Source organism: Ptychodera flava, chromosome 10 (assembly GCF_041260155.1).
Source record: "Ptychodera flava strain L36383 chromosome 10, AS_Pfla_20210202, whole genome shotgun sequence".
Lineage (NCBI taxonomy): Eukaryota > Metazoa > Hemichordata > Enteropneusta > Ptychoderidae > Ptychodera > Ptychodera flava.
The window spans coordinates 30,042,705-30,061,324 of record NC_091937.1 but is presented as its reverse complement, the minus strand read 5'-3'; the positions used below and the strand labels follow the sequence as shown (position 1 = coordinate 30,061,324).

The following is an 18,620-nucleotide window of genomic DNA, read 5'->3' as shown; positions in this document are numbered from 1 at the left end:
CGAGCGGACGATGATGGCCAGGTATACTCCTGGCGCATTTAAACTGGCACAGCATATGACCATCAATTTGTGTACCCTGCATATAAGTATTAGACAGCAGTCTTGCTCATGTATATGTGACTATCCTCGATGGAACACCCTTATTTTTTCACAACTGCATCGGGCTGATCAGTGTCTGGATAATATATACTTTACCGTTGAATAAATTACATATAAGGCTTACCTGCCATCTCATTCTTTGCTTTGCCTAATTCATTCTTATAAAGACTGGGCATGCCGTAATAAAGTCAAAACTACTCCAACTCCTAAGAAGAGTCCCATAGACTAGCCTCTCCATGATCCTTGACTTAGTCAGCCATACACTTCTATATGAAAGTGTCAAACGAGAATGACACTTTGTGAATGAAGCTGTCTTTATCCCTGTAGCAGAGTCAGGCCTGGATGGCATAAGAATCCCAGCAAAACCATAGACATGAACTCTATGTAGTGTGTTTTATACACCAGCAGCTTACTGAGTTCCAGTATTGGCACCCCAATTATTGGGCTTTGTAGATAGATACTTAAACTCGTCAACTGGAAACCTCTCGTATAGTTCTATCACGATGCACTGTCAAACGGGAACCGTAGTCTTCAGCAGCGTAGACGACATGAAAACACTGCAGTGATCCGTATGGAACCTGCCGCAAACAATGATAGGTGTCGGCAAAACATACAAATTCGTTTGTATGTTTTTGGTACAACTGTTCTAGTACCTAAGTGCAATCCCCGTGAACTGACTGCAAACGACAAAATTTTGACCATGATCACAATGACATTTCGGAGTGTCACAATTTTTATTCGCTCAGCTTTTTTACATATATATGAACGTACCAACGAAGGTTACTGTAGGTCGCTGTAGGTAGTTCGTTCAATTACAGTGAAAATATAATTCATATTTTAACATGTTAAAATACGGGTTTATATCTGTACTGTCTAAACAATAGGAGAATGGCAATACACACACACACACACACACACACACACACACACACACACATTTTTACATACTGATGAATACCAGAAACAAGTAGAAACAGAACTGGCACCACATACCAACGCATAAACAAAGACAGAAGCAAGATCACAGAAAGGAAAGTACACAACCTAGTAGAAAAAATGTATAGAAACGGCCACATCGACAAGGAAACACGAAATTACATGAAAGTGAAAAACACCAATCCGGGAAAGGTGAAAGCAAACCCCAAAATGCACAAACCAGGTCACCCAATAAGAACCATAATCAGCGGAATAGAACACGCCACAGAACCCCTCACAGAATTTGTGGAACAGGAGCTGGAAGAAAATGTCACACAACTTAACAGCTACATAAGAGATACGCCCCACTTCCTAAGGAGGGTCCAGGAAGAAGTACAACAACCACTTCCTGAAGGGGCCATCATCTTCTGCATGGATGTACGCACATTATATCCAAGCGTACCCAGAACAGAGGGCATGATAGCATGTGAACAGGCACTAGACAAAAGAAAACAGCAAATACCCCCAACTGAAGATATAATGGAAGCCATTGACACGGTACTTGACAACAATCATTTTGAATTCGCCGGGCAACACTACATTCAAACTGAAGGCACAGCTATCGGCTCAAAACTAGGTATGAACTATGACTGCACATATATGGGCACGTGGGAAAACGACCTGCTATGCAAATGTACAAAGAAGCCCCTACACTGGTTTAGATATGTCGACGATGTATGGGGAATTTGGACACACTCTGAACAAGAACTAATAGATTTCGGCAAACAAGCAAACTCAATTCATCCAAATATCAAAATCGAACTCCGCTATTCAACTGAAACACTGGAATTTCTCAAAGTAAATACAAGTATCCCAAACGGACGAATACGTACCAGCGTCTATAGCAAACCAACAGACAAACATCTCTATCTACACACGGAATTGGACCATCACAAAAGTGTGAACAAATCTATACCGTACGGCCTGGCAACTATCGCAAGAACAATATGCACACACACTGAAGACTACAAGGACCAGAGAGACCAAACAAAACATCACATGAAAAAGAGGGGATACAAAACAAGACACATAGAACAACAACTGAAAAAAGTCGACCTGATCAACAGACAAGATCTGCTCTACAGACAAGAAGACAACACCAATAGACGACACAATGAAAAAGTTATTTTCCCGCTCACATACACCAATGCACTTCCAAATGTATCGCAAATCTTGAGAAAACATTTGAACATACTTCACAAATCCGAAAGATGCAAATCAGCGTTCCCGCAACCACCAATGGTTGCATGGAAAAAAGGACAAAACCTCGAATTGATACTGATCCACAAGAAACACGCCAGACTATTCAACAAACAAAAGCCAGGATCATACCAATGCCAAGCTACAAGATGCGCTATCTGCAAACACATGAAAACAACATCTACTTTCCGAGGACCAAATGACACCAGCTTCAAAATTACAGGACACATAAATTGCAAATCAACAAGCGTGATATATGGAATATATTGTGAACAATGTAGACACATAGTGTACGCGGGCAAAACTGGAGACACAATATACACTCGCATGCAAAACCACCTATCTACAATACGCGCAAAAAACAAACAAGATCCGGTACCAGTTCATTTCAATTCACCAAATCACCAAATAGCCGACTTCAAAATAATTGGACTTGAAAAAACATGGAACAATAAGTCATATAGACTAACACGAGAAACATTCTGGATAAAAAAAAACTAAACACCCATGGAAATAATGGTATCAACCGAAGACAATAGACCATTTGGATCATGTGACATCACATGACAGGACAGCAGAGTAATGAAATGGACAGGGCCTACTGAAGCAGCCCAGCAAAGACTGGGCGAAACGTCTTGGCCAGGAACATCTTCCGATTTACTACCATAGACAAAAAACTGCCAAATATATATATATATATATATATATTATATATATATATATATATATATATATATATATATATATATATATATATATATATATATATATATATATATATAATATATATATTGCAGTTCACTTGGAAAGCATGACATGTTCCTGGTATTTTTCTTTTTTCTCTATGAGAATTCAGCAAATTCAGAAAGCAACATGCATTTCACAATCACATTTTTCTGACAACAGCGCTTTTGAAGCACATTCAACAACAAATATATTCATTTTCAGAAATCATTTAAGCTGTTTGTTCTCCATTTTCTATTACCCTTTTGCACATCATAATGCTGATGGTTGCATTGATACTTCAATTAATTTTTTTTAAATACCGTTATTCGAAAGGAGAAATTTGTTTCAATGCAAATATGAAAATATTTCAGTAAAATCACTTTAAATATCTCTTTGGATATCAATTTTGTGTTTTACATGCAAAGATCTTTCATTTGATATAACACTCGATAGTTTAGCAATATATTTTGAATAGTTGACAAAGGGGAAAATATATTTTTTATAATAAATATGAAAATATTTCAGTGAAATCAATATGAAGATCTCTCTGGATATTCATTTTGTATTCTACATGCAAATACCTTTCACCTGATGTACCACTCGATAGCTTAAAAGTATGTTTAGAGTTGTTAACAATGAATTTTATAATTTTATATCGCATTTATGCAAATTTGGTACCCATGTGAATTATGCAAATTAGGGGGTATGGCCCTACTCGGCAGCTACACATCGTCAATTTTCTTAAAGTAGAGATAATAAGCTTTCAAATGATGTATGATGTTAACTGTATTTAAGGTGGGTACATTAAACTCCTAAAATAAGGCCTTTTTGGTGGATTCGCCGCTCGCCTAATGCTGGAGATATAGGGAAAATAGTTAATAGTTTACACGGTAGACTATAATGAGGAGTGAAGTAATACTTTTAAGAGAGATTGATGTTCACATCTGAACTTTAAAGCACCCTATTTGAATAAAGTACATTTGTATCCGTTGTCAAATACTTATAAAGACACAGATTTAGTTAGTTTATTATTGGAAAAAAATATGCATAGTTTCCACATAGACTCCAATTAGTTTATTATTGAAAAAAATTATGCATTGTTTTCTCATAGACGCCAACGTAGAGTGAATCAACATTTTCGATGGAATTCCAAAATGAAATATCTTTTACATATACGAGTTTTGACCACCCTATTCTTATCAATCACAGTCATATTATTTAACAAAAACCTATAAATGCACTGATATTGCAGGTTTCATATTGAATAATATTATTCATAGTTTTCTCATAGTCTACCTTGTATAGTGATTTTACATTATCGATGAAATCCAAAAATCAATATTTTTGGATACACATGCACTTTTTACCTGCCACTTCAAGCAAGGTACATGTACATGATTTCTCAAGCATATTTATATGTACCGATATAGCTAGTTTTCTTATAGGGAAAATGTTAAATCGTTGACCCAATAGCTTCCTATGTATTATGATTTGATATTTTAGGACGAAACACTACATCGGCCACATTTTGCCTTCCAATAGTTGTGCAAAAAATGGTAAACCTCCCAAAAGGCATGTGTGAAAATTCATGACCTTCAAAAATGCTTGCACATTTTAATTGCAAACCACCTGTAATTTGTGTCCAATCCCTTTGAGGGGATTTCAAAATTATAGCAAGTCAGAAGGGGGATTTGAACAGGTTGTCGTTAGCGCGGAGCAATTAAAAAATCTGAGAACTTTTGTGGGGCTAATGTGCATCGTCTCCGAAGTTGTTACTCAATTTTTTGCCTGAATGCCATAATTAGATAATACAAATGGACTCCTAAGTTGTTGTGAATAGGAACAATTGACCAATCGGATAAAACCTTCCGAGCACAGTGCACAGGAGAAGCTTTTATTGATTCTATCGACGCTCCGCCGAGGTGTCTGTGAATGGACCTTTACTCAAGCAATGGGGGTTGGGTGGTCAAGAAATGTTTGTCCTCTAAAAAGGGGGTTGTCAAGTTCTGGTGCAATGGGTAAGGGTTGACTTAGTTTGACTGATGCACAGGAAGAATTTGCCGGCCCAGCCCCGGCCATAATAACTGAACGCTAAGTAAGTGAAAGGGATCGGCTTATTTATTTTTTATACAGGTAATATTGGAAAAACTAAACAAGATTGCCACGAAACAGACGTCAGAAAACAAGGATTTGGCAAACAAAGTCGCAGACAGCAAGAGTAGTGACGGATCATGTGAGGTGATGTTAAGTTGAGATGTTCACGTACATTCTCTGTCGTTTTCTCACCTTCTTATCTCGCCACCCCATCTGGGTGATTTGTCAAACATATTACAACTGGTTCACTTCAAACTGGGTTTGCACTATCTCAACACAGTTATGTTTCCACATGAACATTTCTCAACAAAATTGACAAGGAAACCCCCTCATACAATATATTTTCAAAAAGCTGAGAATCGAGAATTTAGTATGGTAGCAATAGTTTGCTCGAAGGATGAATGGGGTATACATATTTTAATAGATAACCTCAATTTTAATAAGATGATAAAAATATATTTAAGTCAAAGACTTGATAGTATTTAATAAAATTTAATATTTCACCCAAAATAAGAGTATATGTAGAAAAAAAACATTATTTCTTTTTGCATTAGCTATCCTCATTCAAAAACGGCAGAGGTTGAAACACTTAAAATATTGATAAAACTATGATAAGCAAAATGAAAATGCCTCTTTCTAAAAATATAACTTTGTTGCCAACAAAATAGTAGTTTTGTTTAATAGTATTTAAGAGACATAATGTCAAAATTTCCAAAATTTGACCTAGTCAGAGTTGAGTTAATTTTTTTTTATATCGTGACAATGGGAGAAAAGAGAACCCAGGAATTCAGATTGTTTGCATAAACTTTCATGAATTTACACTTCTTTTTCACTCAACTTACGGCTCCTTGACAACCTACGAGGTGAACATACAAACAGTTTAATCTTTGGTTAACAAATTACTTACCATTGGGTGAATCTTTACAAAAGAACTAAACTATTTTGAGCAAAATACGCTGTGTTATGCTCAACGCTATCTGAAAGAAACCTTCAGCAGGCTTTGATGATACTAGCAAACTATCCTATCTTTGCTCACTTTATAGGGTTTATCACTCTGTGATCAGTAACAGAATGATTGTGAATTATCAGTCCGTTCGGCGCCCTGATGGAAAAAATCGATTCTAGCATGTGCTCATATTGGACTAAATTTCGAAACGCTAGTCATAACGTGGACAGAAAAGTGTCCCGTGTACTCTAGTGAATGTTACCGGCATTCAAAGTATTTTTCTCTTGTCTCTTGAATCGACTGAAATCAAAATATTATGCAAATTTTGAATTACTTCTCACTTTATTTGTATGTTGTGGATAACTACAGGTTATCGTTTGAATTCTTTTTTCGTATTGATAGTACGAATTTTTGTCGGCCAACTTTTGTCTTTTTGGATTTAACAAGATCTTTCAGTATGTTGTGGGTTCGAATCCGATTGCACGAACTCTACAACGTGTTGAGCGGTCTCAGTCAGAAAAATGTAACAACTTAGCCGGCTATTGAACCACTCTTTTTGGAGTGGAGATTTAGCCGACTGGTTCTGTCTCTGGCCTCTCAGCTAGGCGACTGATGCCGTATGTTGTGGGTTCGAATCCGATTGAAAACTATCAGTTAACAAGGTCAAGATATTTATATAATGTTCATGTTATCATTTGTGCTCTTTAAGTATTTGCTTCGTTTTATTTTGTGTAATTAATTAAAAGTGTTTGGACCACAAAAGGTCAAGCATTCTACTTACTTGAACTACTTTATTAACCCCTATCTATCTTGTCGTTTATTTCTCCGGGTTTTTTTTCTACAATAGATCGGAAAGTCTGATTGTGAAGTTAATGACAAAACAGAAGCAGAAATCTCAAAAGAAGAGAATTCAAGAGAGACGAATGTAGAAGATAAAGATACAATAGCGACCGAGGATGACAAACAAGTCGATAATAGCCAAATTAAACAAGAATGGGATGTATTAAACCAGGCAGATAATTATTATAACAATACACCATTACATATCGCTTCTCAGAAGGGACATAATGATATTGTAGAGGTTCGTCTTGTAATATTATAATTTTCCTCGACATTACCTGCATAAACATAATATTATTTGATGATGAAGTGATCGCTGTTACAAAAAAATTAATAATTAATTGTTTTTGTTATATCTTTAATTAAGACACAAATATCTAACATATATCCCTACTTTCAGAAACTGATAGTAGCCGGTGCTCAGTGGAAAAAGACAAATTTCGATGAAAACCTCCCGTTACACCTTGCTGCTACTAATGGCTCCATCAAGTAAATATTTTATTCCTTATGTCATTAACAAAATTCAGTAAATTCTCGATTTGAACTCTCAACATACGGCACCCAGTCGCCCTGCGAAGACATCCAAGTCAAACCGCTCGGCTAATCCCACCTTTAATAACCGAGCTTATCAATGCATTGTGATGTCAACAAGAACAATACAATTCAACATTAGACCACTATCATTATATATTAGTATATAAAGTTACATGAAAAATATCTTGTGCGAAAGAAACCATTATCTAGGCGTTTAGATGTAGTTTACGATTGATACATTGCTCTGCCTTTTGTTCGATCTTAGAATTGTACAGTACCTGATCAAAACTATTGCAGAGAGTAAAGAAGGGAGGAAAGTTGGATATATCAATGCCAAGAATGATGTACTAAACACACCGCTCCATCTTGCAGCTCGTTCGGGGCATAAAGACGTAGTGAAATACTTGATTGAAGAAGGAGCTGAGGTTATGGCCAGGCATGTGTGCTAAGATAATATATCGAAGCTACTTAGAACAGAAATTAGCGATATGCAATCCAAAGGGTAGCAAGTCGTAGCAAAACAATGAAGGTTGCCAATTGTTCCCTCTCTTGTGGTAAATTATGTTTGTCCCCGGACTATATCTACAGTGCATTTTAAATTCTATTTGTACCGTGTTTAGGTTGAATACACACAGAAGGTATCCGATAACGAATGATGTTTATTCTAGGAGGTTCTTAAGTGAAGGCTGCCATTTTTATAAAATGTTTCAAAATTAACGATAATTTTAAAATAGAGTGAAAGGTAAATTTAAGGACACAATCCATCGACTTTCCGTTTTGAATGTTATTGAAAATATGTTTAATTGTTAGGATATAGCATTATTGAAAACTTTTCCGACCTCTGTGTCCACAGTCATACAAAATGCCGTAAAGAAAACCAGGGATGTAAGTTGTGCCTGTCATGATAAACAAAAGGATATTGATCTTTTTCCCACCGGAAAAAAAAATAGAGTTTCTCATTTATTGATCACTTAAGAAAGTTATAAGTTGCTTCCGGAAAGTGTGGCATGTGAAGTATTTGTAGACTATGATATTGTGGTTATTTGGTACTGATTTTTAATCTTTAAATAATATACTATCTGAACTTTGATATATAGTTAAAAATTATTGAGTTTCTTTGTATTATTACTAATATGCAGAACAGAGGGTAACCTTTGAAGATAAAAATGAAACAGAATTGTTTGTTATTTGTCGTACTGTGAGGCAGCGTTGAGGAAACTGTAGGTTTGTTAAATGTCCGTGGGCACCTGCCGCACAACATTCATTTTGTCTTCTGTTTCAAAGTATCTCATATCCTCTCCCAATGCATGGTTATATCATGAACACTAAGTTAGTCTTTCTTCTTGGTAAGATCTTATTCCGGATTCTCCCTTTGTTATTTTCATTTCATTCTTTTCGGTGCATTCACCTTTTTATTCATTTGTTCGATCGTCAATCTGTTCGTTCATTGTTAGAATAAATCGCTGAATAAGAATTTTGCATAAGCATTATGTAAAAGGATTCGAACTAATGGTTGCGTCTTTTTATTTGTCCTAACTCTCTGATATAGAAACGAAATATTATGGACTCCGTTGGATTGCGCAGCTTCAATGGGCCAGATAGAAGCAGTTGATCTACTACTTGACAAAGGGTGCATCATTGATCCATTGGATAAAACAAGAGTATGAGTATAGACATTAAAGTTTGGTTCTCCCGTCCATCATTATGGTGATATACTATTTAATTTCAGAGGAAAACTGATATATTTAAAACATAAATCATTCTTGTGACTTCTTTAGGGTCTGCCTTTCCTCTTAAAATGCACAACGTAATCTTTTTCGTGCTATTTGTATATGTTCTTGTCATATAAGGCACGTTTTGAACATACTGATATGAGAGGATAGTTTGTAAAACACACGTTCCCCTAAAACCTGATTCTTTGCAGCATTTTATCCTCCTCTCTGATATTTGTGTTGTTTTCTTAGTTTTTGTACATTGACGTGAAGCATTTGCAAATCGAATGGCGTATAATTTTGTGTGAAACATATCTCCAGATTTATCGTCAATTAAATTTGATGTTTTAGAAGTCCTTGTAACTTTATCTTTATTCGTCATTCCTGCTCGCGATACAAGTTGCGGCTATCAGGTTTGCTTTGAAAAAATGTTTTACTGGAAAACTTTATATTTGACCAGAAATAACATACTTTAGAAAGCGCATTAACTACAGTATGAAGATATCGAACCATCACAAGTTATTGTGTCCATAATTTTAATGGTGGCCTTTTTCCTTAAAGACCCCAATCGTTGGCGGAGTGGGTTTAATAAAACATTTCGTCACATTGCAGAACACCCCTCTGCACTTGGCGTCTGCCGCTGGCCATTCAAAAGTGGTTGAAACATTGCTAAAGCGTGGAGCAGATAATAAGAAGTGTGATAATCGTGGAAGAAACTGTCTTGATCTTGCCATTGAAAACAATCACAAGTAAGAAATGGATCATTTTTGTATTACGTCAACATTGCGACGTCAGTTGCTTTTTTATAGACTAAAATACAAACTTATTAACATTTGCAAGGACTAGGTATTTCCTTCGGAAACAGGACCTGTATGAGGCTGTTTGTATAAATGCTTGCTACTGCTTCTTCTGCGATGATGCATACATTCTTTGCTGCCATTTAAGACATTTGTCTACTTTCTATATGTTGAAGGGTGGTATCAATCTTGGTTATCATTTGATCACGTTTATTGGTAAATACACTGTTTTAATAAATGTGTCCATGTTTTGTCAAAACATTCTAGAGAAACTGCACTCGCAATAATCACACATGAAAAATGGAGAAACGCTATGAATAATGGGAATCCAGATACGTTTCAAACACCCATGAGGCAATTGATCAAGAAAATGCCAGGTGCGTTTTCTTTAAGTTAATTGTATTTGTATCAATTATTGTTATTTGTATCTGTTTAATGTCATCGTATACTCGTGTTTTCGTGGAGCCGCACAACTTCTCGCCTTCTGCTCGAAGTTGTGCGGCTCCCAAAAACACTCATGTACGATGATGTCAAACAGAGAAAAATACCATGGGACTATAATATATATATATATATATATATATATATAATATATATATATATATATATATATATATATATATATATAATCCCATGGTACTTTCTATAATACATATATATAATCCCATGGTTTTATATATATATATATATATATATATATATATATATATATATATATATATATATATATATATATATATATATATATATATATATATATATATATATATATAATATATATATATATATATGGCAGTTTTTTGTCTATGGTAGTAAATCGGAAGATGTTCCTGGCCAAGACGTTTCGCCCAGTCTTTGCTGGGCTGCTTCAGTAGGCCCTGTCCATTTCATTCCTCTGCTGTCCTGTCATGTGATGTCACTTACATATATATATATATATTATATATATATATATATATATATATATATATATATATATATATATATATATATATATATATATATATATATATATATATATATATATATATATATATATATTAACTTCCCATGGTATTTTTCTCTGTTTGACATCATACACGAGTGTTTGTGGGAGCCGTACAACTTCGAGCAGAAGGCGAGAAGTTGTTCGGCTCCATGATAAACACGAGTATACAATGACCTTAAACAGATAAAAATTCCATGGCATTATATATTTATCACATGGACAGTCCTCTATTTTTCTTTTGATGTAGATGAATCAAAATTATTGTAACAAATTGAATTTTTGCCTTGATTTGTGTTTTATTTACGCGGATTACTTTCATTTAATGAGTAAAGCGGCCCGTCCCAGGAGAGTACAAATGCTTATAGGTATCCTTTAATTCATAAATCCGATCAAGTTGAAATTTTGATACGTCGAATGATATTTCCACCAATCAGACATACGGACTCGGTCACGTGAACGTTTCAATCATTGTCCCGCTCTTGACCGATGGCAAGGAAAGTCAGCCATCGGCGGACATAGCTTCACCGCTCTATCAACGGATAGCCATAGTAATTTGGGTCATTTAGAATATTTACAATTACATTTATGAAGTAAATGCAACGACATGATCGAAACAGTAGTTGTCATTCTTAGAGATGCTGTGACTTTTAAAAATACCACAGATTTACGACCTTGGCGAGCCCGAAAGAGTCTGTTCGGTGACGCACAAAGTATACGCTTGTGCTGTGCACGGCGCAGCCATCACTGGTTTGGCCGTGGTCTATGCCGGTGACAACTTGTAAATCTTGTCTCGGTCGTCAATGTTTTCGTCTTATGGACTTTGATGATGTTTGCTGTGACACATATATCACCCGTAGATGTATCCTAATTTTGTTACTTGACGGAAACTGTGTTCTATTGTGTGTATTGTCCGAGTCAACTTTCGCAAGACATCAGATTGCACAGCGCTGCACTGCAGAGTTCAGGCTAAAGCTCCACAGTCTATGTCTTCATTGAGCCTTACGACTCTACTGGAGCTGCGACGTTACTGAGCCTTTAAAAGGTCGACGGCGTCCCCCATTCGATTGGTGGGAATAGCTTAAGCTTTAGCTACTCGAAATGTCATTGGACATGCCTTCTATGTTTCCATGTCAGGATTTATCGTGCCACCTTTTTAGCTCACGTGTGTGAACACGTGGGCTAATGTCATAGCGATGTCTGTCTGTCTGTCCGTGTGTGTGTGTGTGTGTGTGTGTGTGTGTGTTTGAGTGTCCGTCTGTCTATTTACACGATAAAAGTACTCAAAAACGCCTGAACAGATTCAAGTCAGATTTGGTACACAGGTACCATATGCTACTTGCAAGAACTGATTAGAGTTTGGTTAGTGCGGCTTGCATATTAATGAAGTTATGCAATATCGTTTTTTCCGTACAATGGTTTCCCTATCGGGACGGTAATGACAGTGTAGACATATATCAAGAAATAATGCACCAAATTTCATGAAACTTTTCACAGATGACAATCTCAGAAAATTAACATATGTTACATATGAGTGTCATGTCAATTATCTGCTGATTTGCATTTTTAATGAACGTTGTTATTGGTGACATAACTCTCAAATTCCTGCACCAAACTTGATGATACGTGCAACAAATATTAAGCTGATATATATCTAATTATACTTAGAAGCATTGGGCAGTGTCGAGTTAATAAATAGGTCATTTGCATATTTTATGAAGTTTTGTTATTAGTCATATAACTCCAAAATAACTGCACCAAATGTGATGAAATCTATTGCCGATACTGATCCGACAAATATCTAATTGTGGTGTAAATCATTTAGTTGTGTCGAGTTAATTAAGGGTTCATTTGCATATTTAATGAACGTTGTAATTAGTGATTTTACTCCAAAATTACACCATTAAATTTGATAAATATAAATTTAATATAAATATCCAATTGTACTGAGAAGCATTGAGCAGTGTCAAGTAAATAAATAGCTCATTTGCATACTAAATTAAGTTTTGTAATTAGTAATTAAACTCTGAGAGTACTGTGCGAAGTTGATACAACCTGCTACATATAGTGATACAACAGATATCTGATCGTTTTGTGAAGCGTACTTCTATTAATAAATAATGAACCAGTTGTAAAAAACATGAGCATATCAGTTCACATCTGGTTGTAAAAATGCTATAAGAGCCAGGTATCGATCACGACAAAACGGTCTTGGTCGCAGCGGGCATGTATGGACGCATGGAGCTAGAAACGGATGAATAAGTTCCGGTTGATGACGTACAAGAGGGGTAAGGCCAAAAAAAATAAAAGAAATGTTTCTGGTCAGCGTGCGCGTCACTTGAACAACAACGCGTCACCCTTTTTTTTTGTGGCCGGCGGCCGTGGCTGACACCAACCAAAATGGCTGAAGAGAAAGAGAAAATTCTTTGGGGGGCATGATCAGTGTCTGCATGAACAGTATTTAGGTGACTATATTGATAAAACTATAAAACTGACCCTCTTCCTCCTTGAGGTAAAAAAAAATAAAATAAAATGCGCGTCGCCGCACCATTTTTTAAGAAAGACCTGACCAGAAACATTTCTTTTTTTTTTGCCTAATACGGATTTTTTATGTGCTCGGGTACATCACACAGTAGTGATGTATTTATACGGGCTAGTTTATGATATATATATATATATATATATATATATATATATATATATATATATATTATATATATATATAAGCCACCACAGATATATGCAACTGCACTGTTCTTATCAGGCAACATGTCATCGTAACGTTGTCATTTCCTTTACATTTTCAGAATAGACTCGGATATGAAATAATTTCGAACAAGGTATTAAGAGAGTAGAGACATGAGGCTAGATTCCAAGATAAACTCTTAGGGACGTTTTTAAAAATCTTTAGCAATGGCAAGAAGGACATATATTTCATCCTATGTTTTGTGATTTTAAAAGTCGAATACGTTAACAAAAGTTCCATACTTGCTAAGTATGTTGATGATACAATAATTGACAACATTGTAAGGCATTTGATATTCTATATCAGTTTGTCAGTACTTGTGCGGAATTGCAAAGTCGAAGAATTAATGTTGATTAACAGCTCGACATTACTGTAACATAGAAGCATTTATTTACATCTGATTATATAAATATTCTTCCGCTGATAGTCTACCAAATTATATTTTTCGATTTTTTAAAATTACACGAAATTCTAATATGTATCTTGAAGTCGTATGTGTTCGTGAACTTTATTATACATCAACAGTGCATTTTGGTTACTATTTGGTTTAATCGAAGGACTATGGCTACATTTACACAAGCATTAAAAGCACAAAGTTTCATATGATGATTTCCTGCACGCTGCGTCCGGACTGTTCCATTTTGTTCTTCATCTTCACTCACAGCAGCTACGTTGTCATTTTTACTCTTCCTTCTCAAGAATGACTGAACTCTTATTGCTAAATTTTGGCTGTCCATCGAAATCGATGAAATCATCGTGCATAATGATCATACACTGCCAGTTCTGGACCACTTTACCCATTTAAGCCTTAATCCAAAATAATAAACCACTCAACACCGTTTCAGTGAGAGGGGCAAGGGTCTTGGAATTGATGGAGGGGTCTGAACCTATCCCCTCCCTCTACTTCGCATCCCTTGCAGTGTGGTAGACCTCTGTTGACATTAGCAGCAGGGAGCGAATGCACAAAAAGTATCCGCAGCAAAGACTTTCGTTTTTTTTCGCCAGTAGCTTGTTCTTTCCAATTGAACATCCAATAGTAATGGGTTACCCTGAAAACAGCTTTGAGGAAGGAAAAAACACCTGCTGGTGGCTTAAATTAAGCTCTACAGAGCTCTGTGGCCGAAGATGAATAGCAGGGTTTCTTAAATTTCACAGACATAAACTCAGAAAAAGATTGTGCACGATGCATAAAAACCCTATAATACTTACTGTATTAACATGGATTATTGCCTGTATTTTATCTGAAGAGTGCATATACAGATGAATACAGTCAAGAATCCATATTTTGTATTCAGCAAGCCTGTATCCATGTGGATTCATGTGAATTCACGTGTATTACACTATAATACAGGCAACTCGTTAATGTGAATTTATCTGAATTATTGGGTTTTCATACATTGCGAAGCCTTGCTAAGTGTGTGGTAAGGGAACGACAAACCAGCCATCTCTCTAATGGGGTGTGGATACAAACATGGGTGTGTAAATTACGGCACCGAGAGCTGAGGGCTCTTTGAAGAAACCAAAGGGTATTTGAAAAGGAATACGCCTGGCTGGCGGCACTTAAATGGCCTTGGAGGTGTGATGGCAAATTGGAAATCTTTAGCGAGAACCTCGACTAATGGATCATTCTCAGAGAGAACTGCCCAGCAGGTATTGAACAAAAATTTAGAGAGTAACAGCAAAGTGGTTATCCACAGGAAGAGAACCACCCAGCATGTATTGTAAAACAATTAGGGAGACAGCAAAGGGGTTATCCACTGATTGGGGGTACTTACTGATGAATATCCAGATGGAGTATGAAACGACCAAAGACGAGGATTTGGCCCTAGATGCCACTCGCTACTATAACAGTGACAAGAACTTCTTGTACGAGCATGCCCATCATTTTCGCACATTCCCCTTCTCAGAAAATGACATCGTCATCAATGATAACATGACATTAAATTGCAATCTTTCATGGAGCGCTCATGTGAATTCCTTGCGTGGTAAACTATCTAGTCAATTGGCTTTGTTACGACGAATACGACATCTCTTGCCCTTACGGGCACGGAGATTGTTCTATACATGTTATATTGAATCAACCTTCGACTACTGTTCGGTTGTTTGGGGAAATTGTGATCAATCCTACTGTAACAAACTTTTTCAGTTGCAAAAACAAGCTATTCGTTTAGTTTGTGGGACTAAATGGGATCAACCAACTGGTCCATTGTTTAAAACTTTGGGCCTACTTCCACTTGGTAGTCGCTTGATTTATCAAAAAGGGGTCCAGATGTTCCAAATTGTCAATGGCTTGTGTCAAAATTATTGAGTAATCTTTTCCAGCCTGCTAACGTTCATTCATCCAGGTCTCTGCGCTCAACTTCAACAAACAATTTGTACTTGCCAAAAATTAGAACGGAAATAATGAGAAAAAGCCTTCATATTCTGGTGCTGTCCTTCGGAATGAACTCCCCTCGTCTTTGAAAAACAGCCCAAATCTGACATCTTTCAAGTTGCAATTGTATAAATTTCTCATGGATCGGGTGTGTTTATGTTCTTGCCTTTTTTTGTAGTGTTAGTTGTCTTATTGTCCTAATTGCTGTTTTTTCTTGACCTGATTTTTTACTGGTTTGTTGCTTGTATTTGTACTTGTATTTTTTTTCCTCTGTCATTCTGTAAATTTTTAATGTCGACCTTGTGGAAGATCGGCCTTATTGGCCGAACATGTTATCGACAGTAAATAAGGTTAAATAAATAATAAATAAATAAATAAATAAATAAATAAATAAAAACGTTCATCGTCGAAGTATGAAAGGACTGCTCATTCTGTTCACAAGGGCACAGTTGCAAGACCAACAAGACAGTGAACTTTTCCTGAATCCATGCATTGAAAGCATAAATGTTACGATAGAAAAGATTTTGAACAAAGTCCATGCTCAGATCATGACCCAATTTTCTACAAAGCATCCCGCTGGTACCTAGCAGAGAGCATGAAGACCAGAACCGTATGTTTCTGAGTCTGATTTCTTGAAGAACAGGTTCTGCCTGTTCGTTGACCTAAGAACTTTCAAGCATGAAAAATTCCATGGCAATGACCTGACAGCGATGAACATAAAAGAGAGGGTGTACCTGGAAATGCCCCGAAAAACATAGCCACAGCACTTGCAATGGCAAATGCTTACACAAGTCTATTTTCGGGCTAATACGCAGATTTGATTTTAACAAAACCGTCTCAGTCATATCCTCTTCTAAGTATAGGCCGTGCAATAAAAGACAGACAGCGGGTTGTGTGTAGAGCCTCCCTTCAACATGATCATAACAGGGCCAATCTGTTGCGGCAAAACAGAGTACCTAATGAGCCTGTTGGCGAGTCCCTGCGGCAAGAGGTTTCTTTTCACAGACGATGTCATCATCATCCTCGTAATCCCCTGCACAGGTTAAAGAAGGTCCACAAAACATACATAGGGACGCCGACACTGATAATTTTAGATGACTGCGCCACATTAAGAATGTGAAGAAGTGCTACTGGAGTGATGAGCTAGTCAACTTGGGGTTCAGTGCCAGGCATGACTGCCTCAGATTGTCGACGCGCCAATGCACAAGCATCAAGAAGGGGTTTAGACAGATCGTTGGGATGCTCGTGCTTTTCTACTTCTGAGACAGACAATGAGAGCATCATCATAGAATACGGATGGACCTGGCAAAAAACGAAGTGAAGCGGCTGCTCTTACCAGCTGAAGGAGCAGGAACATGGCAAGCTAGTCTTTAGACTTAAGTACCCTTAGGAGATCGTGTTGTGTTGGGAACGTTATACATAGATAGCTACTTCTTAATTCCTTGATAATGAAGACAGATTGTCATCTCGTCAGTTTTCTTCCTAGTATCCCGTCTTTTACATTGTTCACGATGCCTTAGAAGAAAATTCAATATCACAGATCGTACGCTGTGGTCGGACAATCAATGCCTTATACACTGGATAACACGAGGAGACAAGAAAGTTCCGATATTTGGTGAAAATCGTGTAAAAAAACTTGGAAATGTACCATGCACATATTGTCCAATAAAGGACTATCCAGCCAATTTATCGACACGTGGAATCTCAACTTGGAAATGTACCATGCACATATTGTCCAATAAAGGACTATCCAGCCGATTTATCGACACGTGGAATTCATCCTGCAATCCAAGAACTCTAATCTCTGATGGCAAGGGCCACCCTGGCTAAACCAAGATGATTGACCCATTTGTCCCTTGTTAGACAGCTCAACACATCGCATATCTACTTATAAGGATGTGGAGGATACCCTTAGTGAGGATAACAACAAGCCTACTGATGACAGAACAAACCTTCTGTAAACAGAATTCAATTAATCATAGATGTCAACAAATATAGCGGTCTCACAAAGTTACCTCACGTTACCACAATCATCTTACACTTTATCTCGGTCTTGAAACAAAAGGCATCATGCAAAACGGACTGATAACAGCTGACGAACACAATCATGCTGAGATAGAGTGGATTAAGGATCTAAAAAGACGAGGATTCGTCGACACCGCAAAGAAAATTTGCGAAAACAAGAAGAAGGCGTTGTTAAGCCGATACCATTTTGCATTGTGGCGCGGACTTCATGACAAAGTTCCCGATTCTACAACCACCAGCTCACCAGTTCACTCATCCCATGAGTTTCAATGCACACTCACACACACTTCACTCCAGCTTACAGAAAACGGTCACCTACATTCGACCATGCTTCTGGATTGCCAACATTCGTCAGACCATAAAAATTGCTTAGGAAATGCATCGCCTGTCTGAAACTGAGCGGCAAACCTTACCAAATACCAATACAAGCTCCGTTGCAATTACTAGGGTAGATTTCACCAGAGCCCTATTCGTTATTATTATTATTATTATTATTATTATTATTATTACAAGTTTAGGGGCTGTAAGTATTATATAGAAATCTAAAAAACAATTCATTGAAGCTGT

At 36.7% G+C, this 18,620-nt stretch overlaps 2 protein-coding genes across 2 annotated transcripts in view; both read left to right on the top strand.

The window, feature by feature from the left end:
* The window catches only part of LOC139141602 (transient receptor potential cation channel subfamily A member 1 homolog), a 151,568-nt gene extending 143,705 nt beyond the window's left edge, over window positions 1-7,863 (top strand). The window contains exons 9-12 of the mRNA XM_070711196.1: window positions 5,134-5,238; window positions 6,888-7,121; window positions 7,281-7,369; window positions 7,680-7,863. Of these exons, the coding sequence (XP_070567297.1) occupies window positions 5,134-5,238; window positions 6,888-7,121; window positions 7,281-7,369; window positions 7,680-7,863 (612 nt within the window). The remainder of the gene's footprint in view (window positions 1-5,133; window positions 5,239-6,887; window positions 7,122-7,280; window positions 7,370-7,679) is intronic.
* Window positions 7,864-8,971: 1,108 nt separating this feature from the next.
* LOC139142461 (transient receptor potential cation channel subfamily A member 1 homolog) overlaps window positions 8,972-18,620 on the top strand; it is a 66,981-nt gene continuing 57,332 nt past the window's right edge. The window contains exons 1-3 of the mRNA XM_070712399.1: window positions 8,972-9,075; window positions 9,739-9,875; window positions 10,191-10,300. Coding sequence (XP_070568500.1) covers window positions 9,004-9,075; window positions 9,739-9,875; window positions 10,191-10,300 — 319 coding nt within the window. The 5' untranslated portion in view covers window positions 8,972-9,003. The remainder of the gene's footprint in view (window positions 9,076-9,738; window positions 9,876-10,190; window positions 10,301-18,620) is intronic.